Source organism: Hemicordylus capensis, chromosome 1, assembly GCF_027244095.1.
Source record: "Hemicordylus capensis ecotype Gifberg chromosome 1, rHemCap1.1.pri, whole genome shotgun sequence".
NCBI lineage: Eukaryota > Metazoa > Chordata > Lepidosauria > Squamata > Cordylidae > Hemicordylus > Hemicordylus capensis.
The window spans coordinates 247,332,991-247,355,047 of record NC_069657.1 but is presented as its reverse complement, the minus strand read 5'-3'; the positions used below and the strand labels follow the sequence as shown (position 1 = coordinate 247,355,047).

General features: G+C 45.2%; 1 protein-coding gene across 1 annotated transcript in view; it reads left to right on the top strand.

Moving 5' to 3' along the window:
* Positions 1-22,057, top strand: part of LOC128335038 (cysteine-rich venom protein 2-like) — a 41,956-nt gene that overhangs the window by 8,694 nt on the left and 11,205 nt on the right. The window contains exons 3-7 of the mRNA XM_053272822.1: positions 6,080-6,141; positions 13,155-13,268; positions 15,017-15,107; positions 16,759-16,904; positions 21,059-21,153. Of these exons, the coding sequence (XP_053128797.1) occupies positions 6,082-6,141; positions 13,155-13,268; positions 15,017-15,107; positions 16,759-16,904; positions 21,059-21,153 (506 nt within the window). The 5' untranslated portion in view covers positions 6,080-6,081. The remainder of the gene's footprint in view (positions 1-6,079; positions 6,142-13,154; positions 13,269-15,016; positions 15,108-16,758; positions 16,905-21,058; positions 21,154-22,057) is intronic.

Here is a 22,057-nt window from a genome sequence, read left to right as displayed (position 1 = left end):
TTCAGAGTTCAGCAGGGAGCTTTTACAATTACCTGTGGAGAAAATTTTACAATCACCTACTATCACCTACTGAGAAACTACAAGACTTTTTTTAAACGCAGTTTAGTGCATGATTTAGATTTTTTTTAAAAAGAAGAAGAAGAAGAAGGAGCACTCATTTACAAAGCAGGAAATGTTCCTGCTATATATACACCTCTCCAAAGCAATTTAGATTCAATCCATGCAGCCTTTTGGAAGATACAGAAAGGACTACACTGAGAAAGGTAATGTAGAAAAGCCCTTCATTATGACAAAAGAAATCTGCTGAACAAAGCTGTGGTTCACATTCCAGGCAGATGTCTGCTCATAGCTTTCAAAACTAGTATCTTGTTTAAAATAGCTCATTTATGCCCAACTATAATAATAAATATTCCACATGTATAAAGCCTCTTTTGAATTTACTGTAAAAGGGGAGAAATTAATTGGCTGTATTCAATGAAGTATGCCTCATTCACATTATTGATCTTGGAGTTTAGGTAGGGGGCTAAGAGAGGGCCTTTTCTCTTGGGGTGCTAAATTTATGGAACTACTTCCCTAAGCACGTGTGTCTGGCCCAGACGGACTATTTTTCTTGGGTTTAATGGCATTTGATAGCTGGTCTCCACCCTTTAGTGGATTGATTACCATTTTATGGATTTTAAGTCAACAGCATTCTACTGATTTTGTTTAACACTCTACTTTTTAAAATTGCTTTTATTTTATTATTATGCGATTTTTGTTTGCCCAGTTGAGTTTTTACGAAAAACAACTCTTAAATACATCTCTTAAATAAGTGTTTTCCTGTTTCAAAAAGTGTTTTCATGGAAAGATGATTAAACAATAGACAAAGACAGGTATATATTTTTTCTGTTTCACAAGTAACAACATTCAAAGCAATCACCTAAGCATGTTCCTCATGAATCATTTCTGTTGAGACCAATATAGCTTATTTGCGCACAGTGTTTGAATAGTAAGATGTCAGACTAGTCCTACCAAAGGTAACCACCACTAAAATATTAAAGAGGAATTATGTGGCATATGGATTGAGGATGTAAGATATGTGGCGTATGTGGCATATGGATTGAGGATGTAAGATAGAGGAATTTGACAATCTTTGGATGATTTGGAAGTAAATTAATAGGAACTAGCTGACCTGGCGCAGAGTATCTGCACCCCTAGTTCTCCCTAGCTCTCCCCTCCATCCCTTCAGCTGTCCTTCCCCACTGCAGCCCAGTTCATTCTCCCCCTTCCCCTCAGCCCCAGTTCATTCTCCCCCACTTCAGCTCCAGTTCGTTCTCCCGCCTATCTTCAGCCCCAGTTCATTCTCCCCGCTATCCTCAGCCCCAGTTCATTCTGCCAGCCTGGTCGCCACTTCCTCTCACCACCTGGCAGCCGGCCTAACTGCCGCTTTCTCTCGCTGGCCACTCACCTTCATCTCCCCCTCCCCTCTCTCACTAAATCTCGCGAGAGCTGCCACGCATGGGATTAGTGATGGGTACACTTTAGAGATAGATAGATAGATAGATAGATAGATAGATAGATAGATAGATAGATAGATAGATATTTTGGTGAACCTTAGCTTACTTGATATTTGCAGAGCCAGTATACAGACTCCTTTTTTCTTTTGCTGTGCTGGTACCTGGGGGAAAAACATGGAGGGATCACACAGACATGAAAACACAACTGTTCTTTATTGTAACAACTCAGGGTCTGCAGAAGCTCCATCAGACAACTACAGCTCCCAAAAACTACAGGAGCTGCAGAGGTCCAAAAAGTACTAACTAAAAACCCAGCATCTCTGGCATACATAACCCGTTTTGCAAGTGCAGTCAGGACTCAAGCATAGGGGAGTAAAACAGAGACATTTGTATAGGCTTGGAGGCCCTGGGTGTAGAGGGCCACATCCTAGACTACAATTAACGTGATTGCATGAAAAGGCTGCGGCTGTATGCCTGAGGATTTTTATGTAATTTGTTTCCCTTGTACCTTTGTAACTAAATGGTCTGATCGGGAAAGATTGCATATTTCCATATCAGAAGCAATATAAGTCAAAGAAATATTTGATAGTCAAAAAACCTGCCGGATTCAGACCAGAGCTAAGGCTGTCTCATTTTGGCTCAGGCTCCACAAAGCAGGGAAATTGGAACCCAAGGCTGATGCCTTAATAGACGTACCATGTGATCAGTAATGATGTTGTGCAATGACACAAATTGTGCTAGTTTCCAACTGGTCTTCCATGCACTCACACTTTTCCTTGGTCTTTGAGGCCCAAATCAGGATGGGAAGACAGACTGCCTGGCGCCAGTAAAGATGCCCCATGTTGTTCTGCTTCTGTACTGTCCCAGATGAGATGGGAGTTGTAGCCCAACAACATCTGGCAATCCAGGCTTGAAAACCCAACTTTACTGTATTGCTACAGGAAAACCCATTACGTTGCATTCCTGGATCCAGAGTAAGATTCTTGAACATTCATATCATTCAGAAAGAGAGCTCCTAGGGCCAAAGAGTGTAATCAGCTCCTAGAGTGCCAGGGCAAGCCTCCCTGCCTGGGGTACTATGTGACCCCCTTCACCTGCCAGAGCAGTGTCCTTCTTCTCATCCTCCCCCTCTGGTGTTTCATGAACCAGCTGAGGCCTTAAAAACAGATCTGTAAGGGGACATAGACTACTCTAGCATCTTTTATGATCTATGGGACCATAGATAACAAACCATCATGGGTCAACTCACAAGAGAGTCCATGCAGTATAGGTGCTTCATAAGGCAGTACAGGAGCAGGATAACATGGGGCATCTTCGACGGTGCCAGGCACACTATCCTCTTCATCTTGATTTGGGCCTCAAAGACCAAGAAAAAGTATGGGTACATGGAGGGCAATCTGTAAGCGAGCGCTATTTGTGAAATTGCACAACATCATTACTAATCACATGGCACGTCTGTTTAGGCATCCTTAGGTTCCAATTTCCCAGCTTTGTGGAGCTTGAACCAGATTGAGATAGCCTTAAATCTAGTAAAAGGGGAGGGGAAAACCCTGCTGGTTTAAGACCATCGAATTTCCATGGTTCCACAAGGACATTTGTGTGTGTGTGTGTGTGTGTGTGTGTGTATGTGTTGTATGTGCACGTGCACACATTTCTGTGAGACTGCTTGTTGGTGGAAGTGTTTTTGTTCCACATGTGTGCATATATTTCCTCATGTTTTGGTGTGTATGCTTGAGTTGCATATATCTGTGTTTTGTGTTTCTGTGTGGGTACATTTGCATGTTTTGCATGCCTGTGTGTGGTTGTGTTTGTTTTCTTGTTGTTTTCTTATGTTCTTGCTTCTTCTCTACATCTTTGAGTGCATACATGCATTTGTTTGTGTTATATGTGCAAATGCTTATGAGTATGCATGTGTTTGTGTAGTATGAATGAACATATTTGTGTTGTGTGAGTGTGCAGATGTTTCTCAATTTCTGTTTTTCTGTGTGTTTGTTTGTAACTGTTGAGTGGCTGTGGAGTGTGTAGGTTGCATCTGTGTGGCTGTGTGTATGGTGTGCGTTTGTTTGTGGGTCTGTGACTGTGGAGGCTATTGCATATGTTTCTGTTGCATCTCTTTGTGTTTTAGGGATGTGCAAGCTGGCTTGAGGTTGAGTTGGCTCACTCTCAAACTGACCTGGCTCTAGGGCTCACCCTCTAACCAGACCAGACCCCGTTTGGCTCAAGGTCAAGCTGATCTGTGGCCGGTTCAGGGTTTGTTTTTGTTTTTAATAAAACAAATTAATGGCAGACTTACTGCCATTGTGGGGCTTCGGGGGTTGCTGTTGTGGCCATGTGGTTGGTCTCCTGAGGGTCTCCCTCCCCCCGCTGGACTCCCCTTGTTCTCAAATAGCTCATTTGGGGCCATTTGGGGCCCATTCTGGGCCTCCGCTGGAGGCAGCCATTTTGCAGGCCGCCATGCATGCACACTGGCTGGTAACCCAGCCATGCAAATGGCCACTGCACATGAGCAGCAGCCTCTAAAATGGCCACCACTAGCGCAGAGAGGCCAAGAATAGGCCAAAAAGGGCCTGAAAAGGGCCAGTTGAGACTGGGTGGAGGCCAGTTGGGGGAAGGGGAACCTGAGCAGACCCTACCACAGCTGCACCATCACACACACCCCCAAAGCCCTGCAATGGTGGTAGGTCCACTTTTTTGGGTTAATTCCTCCCCTGTTTGGACTTGAGCCAGACCGGGCCTGGCTGTAGTGTGCACCAAACTGGACTGGACCCGGTTCACTTTGAGTGCAATTCTACCCACACCGAACCAAGTTTTCCAGTTTTGTGCACACTCCTATTGTGTTTGTGTGGTTTCTGGGTGTTTGTGTTGCATCTGAGTTGCATTGCATCTGCATTGCATTTATGGTGCATCTGCATTTATGTTGTGTTTGCAATCATTGCATCTGTGTTGTCTGTGTTTGCACATTTGCTTGGCGGGTTAGCCGCCAGACAACCAGTGGGCTTGCCCGCGAACCCAGTGGTTCTCACAATGGAGGAAAACTGGGTTGGGCTTCCAGTTTTCCCCCATCATGAGAACAGCCTCGCAGACTGGCACCTGGAGCACCTGACTAATGGGGATTTTTCAACTTACAACACATTTTCCCAGCATCCAGAACACTGCACAGCTTGCAAAAGCACTGGTCGTGTGGGTGCACAAGCCCCAGACCACCTCGTAATGTCTGAGGGGAAGGTAGGTGCTATACTGCCTTCCCCCTTCCTGTCCTCCCCGGTGCTCCCACAGTTTAGGGTTTAAAAATTTAGTCTTTAGTTTTGACTGGATTGTGCTCTTAGGGGTAAACATGTAGAGTGGCCTGAAAAATGCTGATTAACAACTACAGGCAAAGTTCAACGAATGCAGGTCAACAATGTCATGGTCACACAGGATATGCCTTTTCAGGAATATAGCTGATAGGTTACCATAGTCACTGCCAGATCATATGCTCTCTGATTTTACAAGACAGATGTCATCAGTATTCTGATCTGTTCTTGCCATGGTTGTCAGAGGGGACATTCTTGACATCTTCACTGGGAGCCAGGATTGAAGAGCCTCTGCTTGAGTCCTACATTAATAGCAACAGCACTTACATTTATATACCGCTCTATAGCTGGAAGCTCTCTAAGCGGTTTACAATGATTTAGCATATTGCCCCCCAACATTCTGGGTACTCATTTTACCGACCTCGGAAGGATGGAAGGCTGAGTCAACCTTGAGCCCCTGGTCAGGATCGAACTTGTAACCTTCTGGTTACAGGGCGGCACTTTTACCACTGCGCCACCAGGGGCTCATCTATTGCTACATTAAGAGACTTTCTTAATTCAAGTCCATGTCTGCTCTGCCAGACATACATTGATACATATTTGAATACAGTGAGCCGTGCTCAAAATTAAAATCACCTCAGGGAAAGGAAAGTCATTCCACAGTAGTAAAAAAAAAAGGTTGACGCCATTCACATGAGTGTGCAAAACCAGGCTAAGGGAGCCCAGCCCGGATTCTCACACTTGCGTGAACCATCAGGATCATGCCTGATCCCAGTGGCCACACGGTGGCAAACCTGCCTGTGAAGCCTCCTGCTTAAATGAGGTTAAGGGAGCAAGTGCTCCCTTGACCTCATTTTTTGATTGTGTGTTTGCTGTGGCTGCTTGCAGAAGCAGCGGGCACACTCGGGGGGGGGGCGATCCGAGTAATGCACTGCACACGTGTGTGGTGCATTATTGGGGCTCTGAGGTTAGGGCGCTGCACAGCAGTGCTTCCCTGCACTCAACCCCCAGAGCTGCCGGGCACGCTGCTGGGGAAGGGTGAATGATTGTCCACAGGGAGGGTTGGGCAAACCTGCTCTCCCCGCAGACCACTGAGGAGTTCTTCTCCATGATCGTGAGAAGAATTCCATTGTATAGTATGAATCCATTATAAGGATGTAACCCTAAGCATCGTCACTAGGGAGTAACACAACTTCGGAGTAAACATGCTTAAGCTTCCACTTCATGTACACCATCATCTTGAGCAAGTGAAGATTGCAATTACATTTGCTGATTGTTTTTGTTCTCTAGAAATGCTTCTTCTGATCATCCTACTGCTCTTGGCTGCTGTGGTCCAGCAATCTTTTGGAACGGTATGAATTTATTTATGAATTGTATTGTATTGTATTGTATTGTATTGTATTGTATTGTATTGTATTGTATACTACCCCAAACCTTAGTAAAACACATGTCAGACATGGCTTTTTCAGGCTTTTAAAAAAAATTACATTTATATCCTGCCCAAACATACGTCTCTGGGCAGCTAACAATTAAAACTTTTTCAAGCTTTCTAGCCACAGGGAACCCCTTCCTCACCACCCTGTCTTCTGAGGAACTCTGGGGCATCTGCCACAGATCTCCAATACACTGCAGAGGCTTTTAGGCCGCACACTCAATTCAAGCACAGCACTGACTGGGCTTATGAGATCTTGCTATTTAATGCCCAAGCCAAACTGGAGGCACTCCGCACCCCCCAGTTATGTGTCGGAGGCAGTGGAAGTTTCCTGCATAGGGCATACTACATGCTGAATCTCCCATTTGTAAGAAAGGTGAGACTTTTTCAAAAATGTACTACATTTGTTTGTTTGTTTGTTTGTTTGTTTGTTTATTAACATATTTTAATACCCCCCAAAACTTCGGAGATGTAAGGGAGCATATGATCTGGCAGTGGCTATGGTAACCTATCAGCTATATTCCTGAAGAGGCAAATCCTGTGTGACCATGACATTGTTGACCTGCACTTGTTGAACTATGCCTGCAGTTGCTAATCAGCATTTTTCTGGCCACTTTACGTGTTTACTCCTAAGAGCACAATCCAGCTTTGAACGTTCACGCATACACAGTATATAACTTTAAAGTTTAAATATAACTTTGAAAAGGTATGTTTCAGGTCCTATCAGTCCAGCAATTTGAGGAGCACAAAATCAAGGAGCACAATATTGGCTCACAGGTTTCTCTCCTTGTTGGTTTCCTGATCTTTTCACTGAGCGTCCCCTGAGAAGATTCTCAGTAACACAAGGGTTTTCTGGAACACAGATTATAAACCATTGCTCGGGAATAATGACAAATGTTTACATGGATCAATTCCCATCCCATTCTGTTGGCAGGAGTGGTTGTTCTCTGGGATTTGTTTTGTTTTGGTTTGTAAAATTGTTCGATGAGAAACAGCAGCAGAGCAAAATAAATAAATAAATTGGGGTTTATTAACTGGAAGGGCCGGTTTCCTTTTAAAGGCAAGATATCGTGAACAAATGCGTAAAGAACAAAGCCCGCAACCCTGCATCCAGTTAAGCAAGCTGATGTGAATGGGGTTTAAGACTATGCAATTAGGTAGTGAGGCTCTTCACACGAGCAGTGTAAAGTGTGAAGAGCCGTCAGGGGTTTGCGGGAAGAGTGGGTTTCACTCGGGAGTGTGCCGTGAATTCCTGGGGACCCCTCCCCCCGTGTGCCTACTGCGGCTGCAAGCACTGTGGCAGACAAACAACCCAAAAAAATGGGGTCAATGGTGTGCTCGCTCCCATATAATTCATTGCATTTATACACATTTTGCTCCATAACTAGAGCTTAGCTTTGAGATGAGCCATTCGTAACTAGAGCTTAGCTTTGAGATGAGCTTAGCTTTGAGATGAGCCATTGGAGTTCAGCACTAGTAGCAAAGGGAGCTAAATGACAATGACAAATACTTATAAAAGCGATTCCCACCATCAGTGGGAGCTGCCTGGGGATGGTGAGCGGGTAGAGCAGGCTTAGCCAGCGGTCCCCACAGACGAGCAGACAGTCTGCTCTGGATGGCCGCAGTGGCCGCAAACACAGCTGCCGGCTCAGTCCCGGAGCCGGCGGGAGCTGGGGAGTTCGGGGGCTGCGTGGCCACCCACAGCAGACTTTTCAGCCTCCTGGCCGGGGGGTCACCTCATGAGCAGCTGCTGCGCAGAGCCACGCCACAGCAACTCACAAGCAGAAAAACCGGGTTTAACTGCCGGGCTACTTAAGCGGGTGAGCCTGGTGGTTTTCACGGTGAGAGGAAATCGGGCTGGCCTCCGCTAGCCCAATTTCCTCCCATCGTGTGAATAGCCTCATATACCGCTTTGCAACAAAAGTTCCCAAAGAAGTTTACATAGAGAAATACAAATAAATAAAGCTGGATCTCTGTCCCCAAAGGGCTCACAATCTAAAAAGTCAACATAAGTTAGAAACCAGCAACAGCCATTGGAAGGATGCCGTGCTGGAGATGGCTAGGGCCAGTTGCTCTCTCCCTGCTCAAAAAAGAGAATCGCCACTTTTAAAAGGTGCCTGTTTGCTCTGTTAGCAGGGGACTAAACAGTTTTATTCCAGTTCTGCTTGGCTTTAAGGAGGAGTATTGTAGTCACAATGCTCTAAGGCCCCCACCATCTGTACTGATTAATGTAGAAAAAGGCAGCAGAGAGCTCTGCTCCAAACATTTCAGCATTATGCAGGGAATGTACCAATTGTCTCATTTGCTGGGCAAATTGAGTGCATATGTGAGGCAGGTGATACGATGAAGCTGAGTTTCTAGTTGGGTTAGATACCTGTTGATGAAGACACTGCCAATACCTAAGGGTTTGAACATCCCCTAATGGGCAGGAGTGTAGGGTGACAGCTTGCTCGTAGTGCACCAGAAGATTTTATGCCATGTGACTCAAAAGCAATTTTGAAATGCTTCACCCAGACCATTGATGGCCTGATGCTGCATCATTCTCACTATATGAACTTATTTTCTTTCTCTTATTGCTAAAAAAAGAGACATCTAAACTTTTCTGCTTTTTGAAGCCATTTCTTTTCTGTCTTTTCCCAACTGTTCCTCCCTCAAAAAATAAACAAAAAGGCACTTCAAAAAGGCTATCTGAAACACATGAATCTATATTGAGTTTCAAGTATAACAACAAAATGTCACAAACAAAATGGTCATTATCCATCAAACTCCTCTTTTCTTTGGGCCTTTGCGGCCAATACTCCTTAAAGAACCCTGTTAGAACATCCCCGTACAATACTAGTTTGCTCATTGCAGTAAGAGTCAACAACTTCTGAACTTCCCATCTAAACAGATGGGAATCCATAGTAGGGGTGTGCACTAACTGGTTTGGAGGTCCTTTTCTGGACCTATGAACCAGTCCAGCGCTTCGGCCAGTTTGGCGGCAGGGGACCAGGGAGGGTGCTCTCCCCCCACCATGTTTTCCCCACCAGCACTGTGCCCAAATTAGCTGGCGCAAGGTGGCAGCATATCCTCTTGCTGCCACAGTCAGCATCAGACCAGAAGTTGGCATTGCATGTGTATGGGCACTTCCGGTCTGACACTGACCGGGGCGGCAAGAGGGTATGCCGCCTCCCCATGCCAGCGATTTTGGGCACAGTGCCAGCAAGGGAAATGCAGCAGGGTGGGGAGTAAGAGCACCCTCCATGCTCCTTAAAGGTAACCCCCCCCCGCTGCTGGGCCAACTATAAGCTGGTTCATGCTCATCCCTAATCCATAGCCAACAGCCCTTTATAGTTCTGTTTTGGGGGAAACTGAGCCAAACAGGCATCTTGGACAGTAAACTCCATTCATTACATTTAAGCACACTACTAAGTCCACAAGGCCAACATGCAAAAAAGGAAAGGAAAAAGGTTTAGGAACAAAGATCAGGTATAGAGGAAAATAACAAGCATAAAATAAAGTAGAAACTTTCAAATTAGCTTCTGGCCTAATTTCCAGAAACATTTATAGGTTATCGACTTTTAAAGTCAGCTTATCCAGAGAGAAACAATAGGGCTAGCTACAGTCCACCATAAGGAGAGCGAGCAATGTGGGGGAGAGATACGTGACTTCACCAAACCAGAATGTAGTGAGTGAGGCCAAAGTTATCGTTACATCCAATGGCACAATGTGAAACCGAGGTTAACCGGGGCAGAGGTTGGAACTCCATTACATCCAAACGTGTGCAACTATGGTTTTGCAGCAAAAGCAACCTGAGGTTTGTCTCGCCACACTCCAATTTGAACCTTTAGTTTGTAGTGAGTTTCGCAGCCATAACCTCAGGTTTTCCAGTGGCAGCATTATGTCCGAACACAGATGATGCCATAACCATGGTTTCGTTAACTTTTGGGAACTGTCATAATAGAGACGGTGGTGCAGACCTGCCAGGACCATGCTTACTCCATGCCTGGAGTGCTTCTCGCTGGTCACCTCCTGGAGCACTTGCCCATCCCCCTTTCTCTGATCCAGAAGAGCAGTTGCCTACAAATGGGACACTGCCACATTACTTCCCAAGCTTGTCAGCCTGTCAAATGGCAAAGTCACACAGGGGCATGCCCTCTTCCCATTCTGTCCCTTGCTCTCCCCTCCTGGCAACCAGGAGAGAAAGGGAACGGGATGGCAAGACAGGCACTACATGCTTTGCTCTCCGAAAATGAAGTAACAAACATGTATGTACACAAGCGCACACACATGCAGTGGCAACATAAGTAGGGCAACCCCATTAGAGTCCTGAGACGGCAACATATGGCAGGGTGACATTACCCGGGATCACATTTATAAGGCAGCCCCAACCAGAATTCCTGAATGTCTAAAGTCTATTTTTCGTATAATGATGTTGGGGAAGGGGTCTCAGCCCCTTCCCCTTGAGAAAAATGTGTGTGGTCCCTGTTGGGAATTCTCTCTGGTAAGAGATACCCTTCTAATATAGCAGAGTGCACAGAGGCACAACACAGCACAGTCTGCCCAGGCATGCATGTATGCTGAGAGCAAAATAACTTGGAGCCAGTTCATAGTTTCAAATCAATATAAGGAGTATTTATTAGTGAACTCCATTCTAGATAGTAAAGTGGAGAGATAGGATTTCTAATCTATCTAGGTAGCTGGATGCAGAGGGATACCTCTCTGCACACATGGTGCAGGGAGAGAGGAGCTTGCATGATGCAAGGGAGAAGGAAGAGAAGGGAAGAAAAGAGAAGTAGGAAGTGGCTGGCTGGAAGGAAAGAAGTGTCCCTGAGAGTAGCAATCTACATACCAAAGGGATAGTATCACAGCAGTAGAGAAGGGATGACTAGTGTCTTGACCTCTCTAGCCCTCTGACTCACTAGTCTGTCCCCTCTGTCATTGAGACATGAGACAGCGCAAAGTCCTTCACTTCCAACAGTCCCTAGGCTTACTCATGAGAAGTGCCAGGCAGCAGGATCATCATTGTCAACACTGACAGGAGATTCCTCCTCTGTGATGACGATGGATGCTATTCCTAAGCGGACTGCTCACTCATGAGAGTGTAAGGTCCTGGGGATACATCTTCTCATCTCATGGGATGAACTGTATGTGGGGACAGGAGTGTTGAGCCAAATTGCAAATAATGTGTGATGTCACGGGGACAAGTACCCCAGCAACAGCTCTCCCTGTCCCTGTCAGATCTACATGTGGTGCTACGCCGGTCCGCACCTGGGAAATTTGAATGAGAATAAAGATCCATTCCCGGTCCTGGTGTTTCCCCAGTCTGGACACATGGAGTGTCAAAATCTCCTTTGGGTGTGTGAAAGTCTTCCCTGGAGAGGGTGTGTACGTGTCACTGTGGAAAGGTTATATCATTAACCAGAGAGAATGGGGTCCCCACACAAGCAGGCCCCCCTTTTTTGAGTTAGCTCAACCCATGAGTGTGCAGTCTGACAGAAGACCAAAAGTTGTTGAGCCCAAGGTCCTCTCCGGTAGACTGGCCCTCTCATTAGAGTGCTAGTCCCCTGGCAGCAAGCCTCCATGGCGACGAGAGTGTGGTTTGGTCTCCATGGACTGCTTTGCCAGGGTGAGCCATTGCAAAAGCATCCTTGGTCACAGGAGGCCAGGCCCCAGGATCCTTTGCCCTCCCTCATATACATACCCCCCCCCAGGAAGTCATCATGTCCCCTTCCCTTTCCTAACAGAAAAATAGTGCCCACCACGACCACCCCACCACCAGAAATTAAGCTTTTGCAAGACAGTTTTGTTTTGGGGCTCTTACAAGGGCAGTAGTGCAATTGCTTTCAGGAGAAGGGCTTGCACGGCACGACATTTAAAGAGATTTAAATGCCCTTTGTTATTATTTATTTATTATACACAATAATATTTATATTATGCTGAGGGTGGGCAGACCATTTTGAATAGGCACAATCGCACTCAGCACGCCCTTCCTTGAAGATCATGGCTAGTGCAGAGGCCTTGCCCACAGTCCGGCGACACGAGCTCTGTGGAGCTTTGCTGGGATGTGGCCTCGGTGGCCCAGGAAGAGGGAGGGGCTCCCCTGTCCTGAAAATGGAGGTTGACGGACCATGGTTGGACGAACGTCTGTGATGCGATTCCTAATTTGAAAAATTAACCAATCACAGGTTTGGCAACCTCTGCTTTCACATTACATGTGGATGTTGCCAATCTGAGATGACATCCCTCAGATTCACAGAGCTAGGAAGGAATCAACCCCATTGGTGAAATAATTGATGGACAAGGCCTTGGGGTCTCTGGATCTCCTACTTACATCCCCCCAAAAAAGTGCTGAAAGAAAGGTCAAAATGTATTTGCTCCGTCAAGCTGGAGCTAATAGACTGAAAGAACAGGCTTTCTTCGTTGCTGCCCTGAGGCTTTGGAATGCACTCCCTAGTGAAATAAGAGCCTCCCCATCTCTGACAATTTTTAAAAAGTCTTTAAAGACACATCTGTTCACCCAGGCTTTTAATTAACTATTGTTTTAATAGTTTTAATGTTGTTTTTAGAACATTGTTTTAAACAATTTTAAATTGTGTTTTAAATTTCTTCTTTTTGTTTTTAACTAATGTTTTACCTTTGTTTTTATCTTCTTGTAAACCGCCCAGAGACGTACGTTTTGGGCGGTAGAAAAATATGTTAAATAAATAAAAATAATAAATAATAAATAAAAGAAAAGAAAAGAAAGAAAGAAAGAAAAACTGATGGTGTGCATGGTTTTTGGAGGAGATAGCGCAGTGCAGCTACCTGCATTGGTAGTGCACAGTAACAAAAAGATTTAGGCTGTTGGTGGTGCATGTGCACTTCCAGGCATTATTTTAGCTAAGCCCATATTAATGGGATGTATATTTAATTATTCATGCACATTAGACTTGATTTTATTTCTAACTTTAGGATGAGAAAACCATATTGAGTGAAATCACTGAAGAGAAAAAGAAGGACATTGTCGACACATTCAACACGTTGAGGAGAAGTGTGAACCCAACAGCCAGCAATATGCTGAAAATGGTAAGATACAATTTACTGAGGCTGCTGGATATTGTTAGAATATCCTTGCACTTTGGAATTGCAGGGAGATCTTCCCTTCATAATTCCCAAGATATGCAGCTTGGGCCTGGTGCACCTGATAAATGTAACATCTGCCAGGCTCTTTAAACCAGTATTTCTGAAATGTTTTAAAGAGAACCAAACTAGAGATCTGCACCCAATGTGTTGGCTGTTTTCCTTCCAAGTCATTGAGGCTATTCACACGATTGTAGTAAATTGGGCTAGCCTCCACTAGGCCGATTTCCTACAACCATGTGAACCACCAGGCGCAGCTGCGAGCCCAGTGGTTCCTGAGCGGGTAACCCGCTCAAGTAGCCCGCTCCGCAAACCCAGTTTTTTGTATCATGAGTAGCTGCGGCTACTCATGAGGAGACGACCCGCCCCCCGACCGGGAAGCTTAAAAGCAGCCTCTCGGCTCGGGAGCCTCTCGAGTATGCCCTGTGCAGGGCATACTGGAGCTTCCGGGGGCCGCATGGCCCCCCAACTCCCCAGCCCCTCCTGGCTCCATCACGGAGACGGCAGTTGTGTGGGCAGCCAATCCGGTCACCCAGGCAGGGCTTTCCAATCATCTGCAGGGAGAGCGGGCTTAGCCCACTCTCCCTGCAAACCGACACAAAGCAGGTCTCACTGATTGTGAGACCCGCCTCATTGTCTGTGGACTTCAGCCTTCCTCATCCTTCCTATTGATGGGTGTTGTAAAAATCTATCCATTCTCATTCCCCTTGGGCTTTGCCACTCCCACTGATTCTTGCCCACTGCTTATTCCAGTCCCTCAAAAATTTCACAAATGGAAGAAGGGATGTTTATATGTACTTTTAATTCCTCTATTCTCTCAAGAAGGATTTCTTGGTCATGCAGATACACTTGCTTATAAACTGCTGGAAGTGTGTCTCTTGACTCCTAGACAGCACCCTGCTGTGCTTTTAATTGAGGCATGAGAATGGCATGGAGAGAAATTATATTTCCTGTTATTAACTGTAGACCATGTTAAAGGCATGGCTGCAGGGGGCAATTGAAGAACAGTCAACCTTGGTTATAGGCAGAGAGATTTACCCATGCCTCTAATGAACTGACCTTTTGTCTAGAGTTGCCATGCAACAATATTCCTGATCTACCAAATTCCATCCCAGTTCTTATCATACTTCTGCAGGCTCCTTTCCTTATCTCCAAGGTTCTGCTTAGGTTCCACCTGCTGGCCCTGCTTTGGGGGCAGGTATTTATTAAAGCTCGCTATTCGTTCATTCGTTCATTCGTTCATTCATTCATTCATTCATTCATTCAAGTTAGAAACCCTGATTATGGACCATGGAAAGGACCATAGCTCAGTGGAAGTGCATCTGCTTCTTATGTAGAAGGTCCCAGTTACAATTCCTGGCATTTCTCCATGGAGGACAGAAAAGAGCCTGCCTGAAACCCTGTAGAGTTGCTGCTGGTCAGTGTAGACAATACTGAGCTAGAAGGACCAATGGTCTGATTCGGGATACAGCTTCCTACGATACCACTTCGCTCATTCAGATGAGCTTTAATACAGGACACAAAATTGTGATTCCTAGGGCTGAGATGAAACAACCCCTCCAATCTTTGCTGCAAACGGGGAGTGGGGGGTCTGGATTTCATTTTGTTGTGCTAAATAGCTGACTTGTGAGATTGTAGCTGCTCTGTGCATGTTTCATAGCGTTGATGGGTCTGTCATTCTTTGCTTTGCTAAGTCATGGAGTGAAGAAGCGAGCGAGACTGCTAAAAAATGGGCTGGAAATTGTCAGCTACGACAGAGTCCTGTTGAAGAGCGCACTATAAATGGTAAGTGAAGTGAAAGAGACTCAAGGCTGTTTCACACATTAGGGAATATGGAGCACCAAAAATGTCTTGAAGCAGGGAAGGGGTGAAGCAGTCCCCCCCCCCGCCCCTCAGTGGCAGTTTAACCTCTTTGCTGCCCGTAGGCGGCCAAAAATTTGCTGCTCTAGCGGCAAGGAAGGAAGGAGGGGGGAGTTTAATTCTACTTTTTAAAGTTTAAACCGCCGCTGCACAGCATCACAACAGTGTGAGCTCCTATTGCACCCGTCTGCCTCCTAAATTATGACAGCAGTGGTGGGGTGCGTGTGGGATGCAAAGGGACTGGAGGCAGAGAGGGCGGCGAGAGCTCCTATCCCAAGCCCGCCTACCTCCCAAATTCAAGCGTTCACCCTATTTCGGGCCTCTCTGCACATGCACGTGCGTGCGCAGGAAGGCCTGAAATAGGGCAATCACTTGCATTTGGGAGGTAGTCGGGCTTGGGATAGGAGCTCTCACCGCCCTCTCCGCCACCAATCCCTTTGCATCCCACATGCACCCCACTGCTGCCGTCATAATTTGGGAGGCAGACGGGCGGGTGCACGAGGGCTTGGGTTGGGAGCTATGAAATCGCTGCCTGCTTGCTCTCTCCGCTGCCCACAATGTGTCTCCATTGCCTGGCCCCTTTGCATTCTGCTCGCACCCAACCTGCCGCCACTGTCATGAGAGACTACAAAAACCACAAATGTAAATATATATATTTCTGCCGCTGGGTGGGTATTTGCTGCCGTAGGCTCCCCTGCCTCTCCCGTAATCCACCTATGGTCCCCCTTTTATCTGCCTGAACCAATGCTATTTGTTTTTTTAAAGCTCTTTGGGTTATGGTTTCATGCATCTTCCATGTAGCGTCTAGTTCAGCCCATGCTCATTGCCAAGCTACACATTACATTAAGCTTGGAAATAGTCCTTGCATGAGTTTTAAATTTTCTAAATACCAATTGCAGGGGGTGGGATGTGAACCAAAGCATGGGCTTTGGAGTAGGGATGTGCACAAAACAAAGTTCAGGCTGGTACGGCGCTGTGGGGGGAACACGGCAGTGGCGGGGAGGGGCACCCTTCCTGCTCCTTAAAAGTAACCCCCTGCCAGCAAACCAGCCCAAACACCGGTCCTCCGAACCGATTCGGCACATCCCTACTTTGGAGGTGTGATTTAATCCTTTGTCCCTGACACCATCCCAGTCTAGGTCCCATTGCCCCCACAACTGTTATTTGCCCCAGGATGAAATGTCACCTAATCTAGATTGAGTCCTCCCTCCCTGTCACTGCTATTTAGGGAACAAAATACAAGCATGCCTGGGCCAATTGTGTGTTTAACACATCATATAATTTAGCCCTTAGTAAGAGAGAAACCAGTTTCTAGCTTCTAACATTCTGGCCAATAAGTGCACTTGGGTACTTGGCAACCCCCCCCGCCCACTTTTTATTAAAATTACATTCTAAATTAAAAGAAATATATAACCATCATTTAAATGTATTAAGCTATTATATATTTAGGGTTTGGTCTTGTATCTAAAGTAGTACCAATTCTTTCCTCAATTGAGTGCTAATCTTAACATATTATATGTACTAATCCGTCCTGAAGATGCATCCTTCGATACAACCATACTTCTCATTCTTGCAGGATCTGTCTGTGGTGAGAGCATATCCCAAGCAGCTATTCCTAAATCTTGGGAAGAAATAATTGCAAAGTGGCATAGTACAGTGTCTCATTTCAAGTATGGCATAGGGGCCACTGACCCAAAGAAAAACATCTATACCTATACTCAGGTATGAACAAAAACACCCATAAGCATCTGCCATATAATATGATTATGGGAATAAAAACAATAGCATTGTGGAAATGATGTACAGAAAATTTGTTCTTTCTATGCTATTTAAGCAACCCTTCCAATACCCTCCCTTCATGAGACTTTGTAAAGCTACCCGTAAATAGCTGCATATAATGTAAATAAGCTGGGATCTAAAGATTTAGTTTGTTATGGTCTTTCGCTATCCCATATGAATATTACATGGCCTAGGTATTTTATCTCCTCAGAGAACAAATTTCATTTTTTGGTTCACCTGTCCAGAAGTACTGCTAAAGTAGTGCCAAGTATCGCCAAAGTCTAGAAACAGAGAGAAATACTTCCTCATCCTAAACAGCTGTTCGGCATCTTCTAGATATATAGGCTATCAAATTATTTCTTTGGGGCCGAAGACATTCCAAGACCTATTCAATTTTATGCTTCTAAATAAAAATGGGGATGTGAGGGTGATCATAGATTTAAAGTGGTTAAACAGATACATTGAGATGTTCAAACCATCTTGATGTGCTTCCAGGAACATGGCTTCATGATGAACTGAGAAAATAATACCTTGTACCTGTAAAGATGATGGATCACCTCAGAGTTCACATGGACACAATATCATTTCAGGGCTTTGAGGAATGATATCCATCATAAATTTAAATGTCTACAAGGCACCTACTCCCATTTCGGAAGGAAAGTGTTCACTGGATAGATGCTCCCCATTTCCCGCAAACTGGTGGTTTTGTTGGACTGATGTCTAGACAAAGACTACAGGGGAAGGGGGAGCCTCTTAACCCCAACAAGGGTGAAGAATGCTATGGATGCCAGCCTCATGGGTTGAGAGGCACAAGCAATCCTGGAACAGACTCAAAGCCAAGAGGAGCATCAGTTTGCTGGAGCTCTGTGCCATCAGATTGGCTCTCCTGGCCTTCCAGGACGTGGAGAGGAAAGCTGGTCTTGTGGTAGCAAGCATGACTTGTCCCCATAGCTAAGCAGGGTCTGCCCTGGTTCCATCTGAATGGGAGACCTGATGTGTGAGCACTGCAACATATTCCCCTCAGGGGATGAAGCCGCTCTGGGAAGAGCAGAAGGTTTCAAGTTCCCTCTCTGGCTTCTCCAAGATAGGGCTGAGAGAGACTCCTGCCTGCAACCTTGGAGAAGCTGCTGCCAGTCTGTGAAGACAATACTGAGCTAGATAGACCAATGGTCTGACTCAGTTTATGGCAGTTTCCTATGACTGAGAACTCTCATAAGCTTATTTGAACAGAAATCATATCAGTGAAGGTGTATAATAAACCAACAAGTCAGCATACAATCCCAGTCCCTCCACATCAAAAGTTGGCTGGGTGGAGAGTAATTTAAAATCTCTCAAGATAGATCACCTGACAAACACTGCAGGGTCAACTGGCAGAGCCAGTCTGAATGGACCCTCCATCTCAAATCTTCCAGACAACATCTTGATGCTTCAGTAAGCAAACAGGTTTGGAGATTCATGTAATATTATTAGTGCAACAGAAGTAGATGAAGTCAACATTCTCAACAAAGACTAGCAAGAGGGTTTCCTATATGATTTCCCCCACATTGCCTTGATATCCAGGGTCCTGTGGAAGATAGGACATGAAAGAATGGATAATATGTTAATCGCTCCATGCTGGTTCAGAAGATGCTGGTCCTTTGAGTTAATAATGATGTCCACAGAGCTGTACTAGACCCTAAGAGACTGAGAGTACATTTTGTCACATTTTCCAGTTCTCCACCTTTTGTCACATTTTCCTGTTCTCCACCACATTTTCCAGTTCTTCACCTGGAGGCTGACACACACTGGCTGAAGCAATTTGACAGTTACAATTGCTTGCTCAACCTAATGGCCCCTAGATGTTCGTCCACCAATAAGGTAGCACCACTTACAACCCTTGAGTGGTGCATCCAAAAGTATAAATCAACAGGATCTTTTAGCATCTGATCTGTGCCAGGAACGACAGGAATTCCTACAGGCTGTAGAGGGGCTCAGCACTAGCACTTTGAAGCAATTACTCCTCCATTCCATTTTGGATTACAGATGGGAGAGATCTGTTTCAGATCACCTACATATAAATCAGGTCTTGAAGGGGGCTCTTCTGAATCAATCTATAGCACACTTCTTTCCTAGTTGGATTCTCAGTTGGATGTTGATAGGGGTGTGCATGGACCAGAAGCGGCAGTTCAGTCCTAATTTGAACCAAATTCGGATCAAATCGCTGCTCCATGAACCAGTTTGGTTGAACCCACCAGCTGGTGGTCGAACCGATAAACCAGCTCAAACCAGTTCAGAGCAGTTCACGATTGAACCCCTTGAACTGGCCCAGTTCAAAGTGGACCAGTTCAATTGCAATCCAGTTCTGAACATCCCTAGATATTGATGGTACTACCCTTTGAACTGTTGGGAATTCTGTCTGGTAAGAGATACCCTTCTAATATAGCAGAGTGCACTGAGGCACAACACAGCGATGTTTGCCCAGGCATGCGTGTATGCTGAGAGTAAAATAACTTGGAGCCAGTTCATAGTTTCAAATCAATATAAGGAGTATTTATTAGTGAACTCCATTCTAGATAGTAAAGTGGAGAGATAGGATCTCTAATCTAGCTAGCTAGCTGGATGCAGATGGATTCTGCATCTCTGCACACATGGTGCAAGGAGAGAGGAGCATGCATGTTGCAAGGGAGAAGGAAGGGAAGAGAGGAAGTGAGGAAGGCAGGCAGGCAGGAAGTCTCTGAGAGTAGCAATCTACATACCAAAGGGATAGTGTCAGAGCAGTAGAGAAGAGATGACCAATGTCTTGACCCCCTCTAGCCCTCTGACTCACTAGTCTGTCCCTCTCTATCATTGAGAGTCCTTCACTTCCAACATGAACTTACTGCCAATTACTTTGAAGAAGCTTATCCAGATAACTCACTTTGTGGTGGCTTTATTCTATGGATCACAGGAAGAGGTCCTTCTCTCCTATTGTCCCAAGCACAGGAAGAGGTCCTTCTCTCCTATTGTCCTAAGTTTCAACCCATATATTAGCACATTTAAACTTTCCAGTTTTGGAAAAATAGTGGAAGACATCTTTTTCTACCATTCAAGGATTTCCCCCATCCCCTGTTCTTATCTCTCTGTCTCTAAGGACTGAAATGGGTTGGCCAAGAAGCCACTTAGTCTAGTTAATTTCAGTATTCGATTGACTTTGGTCAGACTGCAAGTCTGGAATTAGTATAATAGTTAGCTGCAAAGGCTGCAGTTCAGAATTTAGTATAGGAATTAACAAGACTTTTTCTTCCTCCAAGTGTCACTGTTCTTCCTATTTTTTGTTGGAGATGGAGTTCCAGTGCATCAACCTTTTGCACCAACTATCCTAATGAGCACTAGGGGCATTGGGAGTAGAGGTAGTTAGTGAGGGTCTCCGTACCTGTCCCTGGTTTACCTCTCATCTATGACCCCTGCCTTGACTCCTCAAGGTATTTCCTGTGGGGAGTTAGTCCACTTCCTTTCCTCTTGGAGAGTAGATGGAAACATCTCTCTCTCTCCACCTATCCATTATGTAGCTTTTAGACAGCGCTAGGTCTTTACTATCCAGAATGTATTTCACCAACAAACCTATTTAGTTTGGATTGTACAACAATCTCCATGCATGTTCTTTAGATGGCTGCAGCAACAAAACTCTGCACTCTACTCTGTAACTGGAGTGGGGAGCTTCCTTTGTGAGCACTTTGAATAATAATTACGAACTCCAACATTTTTTGCATTTATCCAGCTGCCAGCCAAGGCTACTCAGTTGCTTCTATTGTTTTCCAGCCTGAGGGCCACCTCACACTCAAGACGAATGTTTCACATGTATATGCCTAAAAAGACAAAGTGTAAATGTGACCAATGCACAGATCATACAGGTACACTCACCAGGAAGCTAGAATTGATGCAATGTAATATATGAAATAGGCAAGCGTGTGGCATAAAGTCTGTATTATCTGGGCTTTGAAGAATCTGCCTTTCTAATGCTAATTGAATTAGATATACTTGGCGTTGCTTTAAAAAACCAACCATTCCATCATGGTGTGATTACTTGAACTCTGCATGGAAGTCTCTTGCTAATGTGTCCCTTTTTCTTACATTCATAGATTGTTTGGTACAGGTCACACCAGATCGGTTGTGCGGTCGCCTACTGTGCACAAAGTACCTTCCCTTTCGTCTACATCTGCCACTACTGCCCTGGGTTAGTATCAGTTCTGATAAAAAGCTCTTCATTCACCCTACTCAGGAACTCCGCATGCTCTCTGATACATATATAGAGCTCCTGGGTACTGGGGCTACTCCTTTCATTGCAATCGAACAAGCAGATCTCTGTGTGAAAGGCATATATTCTCCAATCTGCTGCTCCAGCCCATGGTTGAGGCCTTTTTATAGTTGGCAGAATTCTACTTTTCATTTTGGATCCCCATCCAACACCATAAGAAACTACTGCACTGGGAATACCTTGCAATATCTTTTTGGCAGGAAACTCACTGTAACACTAGTAAAGGCACAGGGAGAAGGTGATATAAATGACCTCAAAATGTCATTTTTGAGGTCAAGGATGACCTCAAAACAGTGGTGCATCAGCTGGTAACCTCCAGGCTTGACTATTGCAATGCGTTCTACGTGGGGCTGCCTTTGTAAATAACCTGTAAATAAATAAAATAAAATAAAATAAAATATCATTTCCCCAGATGTTAGCTCTTGCCTGTTGCTTTGTAAACATCTGCAAAGTCGCAGGGAAAATAGACATCCCATTGCCAGATGTGTGCTACGTAGCTCACAAGGTTGGGTAGCATGAGATGCTTTTGCACCCGGAGAGGAGGTGGGTGGGCATCTCCTCATCTAGGCAGCTGGACTTTCTGCAACTTCTAGCTCTTCCCGGGGCAGTGGTGACCGAGGGAGGCTCTGAAGGAACAATTATGTAAACTGTCCTCTCTCCAGACCTGAGATGTTACTGCTGCTGCTCGTGCTTTAACTGCATTTTTCAGTGTTCTCCATCATAAAAGCCCCCCTGCTTGCAGTAAACTAGCATATTAAGGTGATTCCTGTGCTAAACCTCACTCTGAAATGTGAGTTTTCTACATGCAACTCCTCCCTTGTAG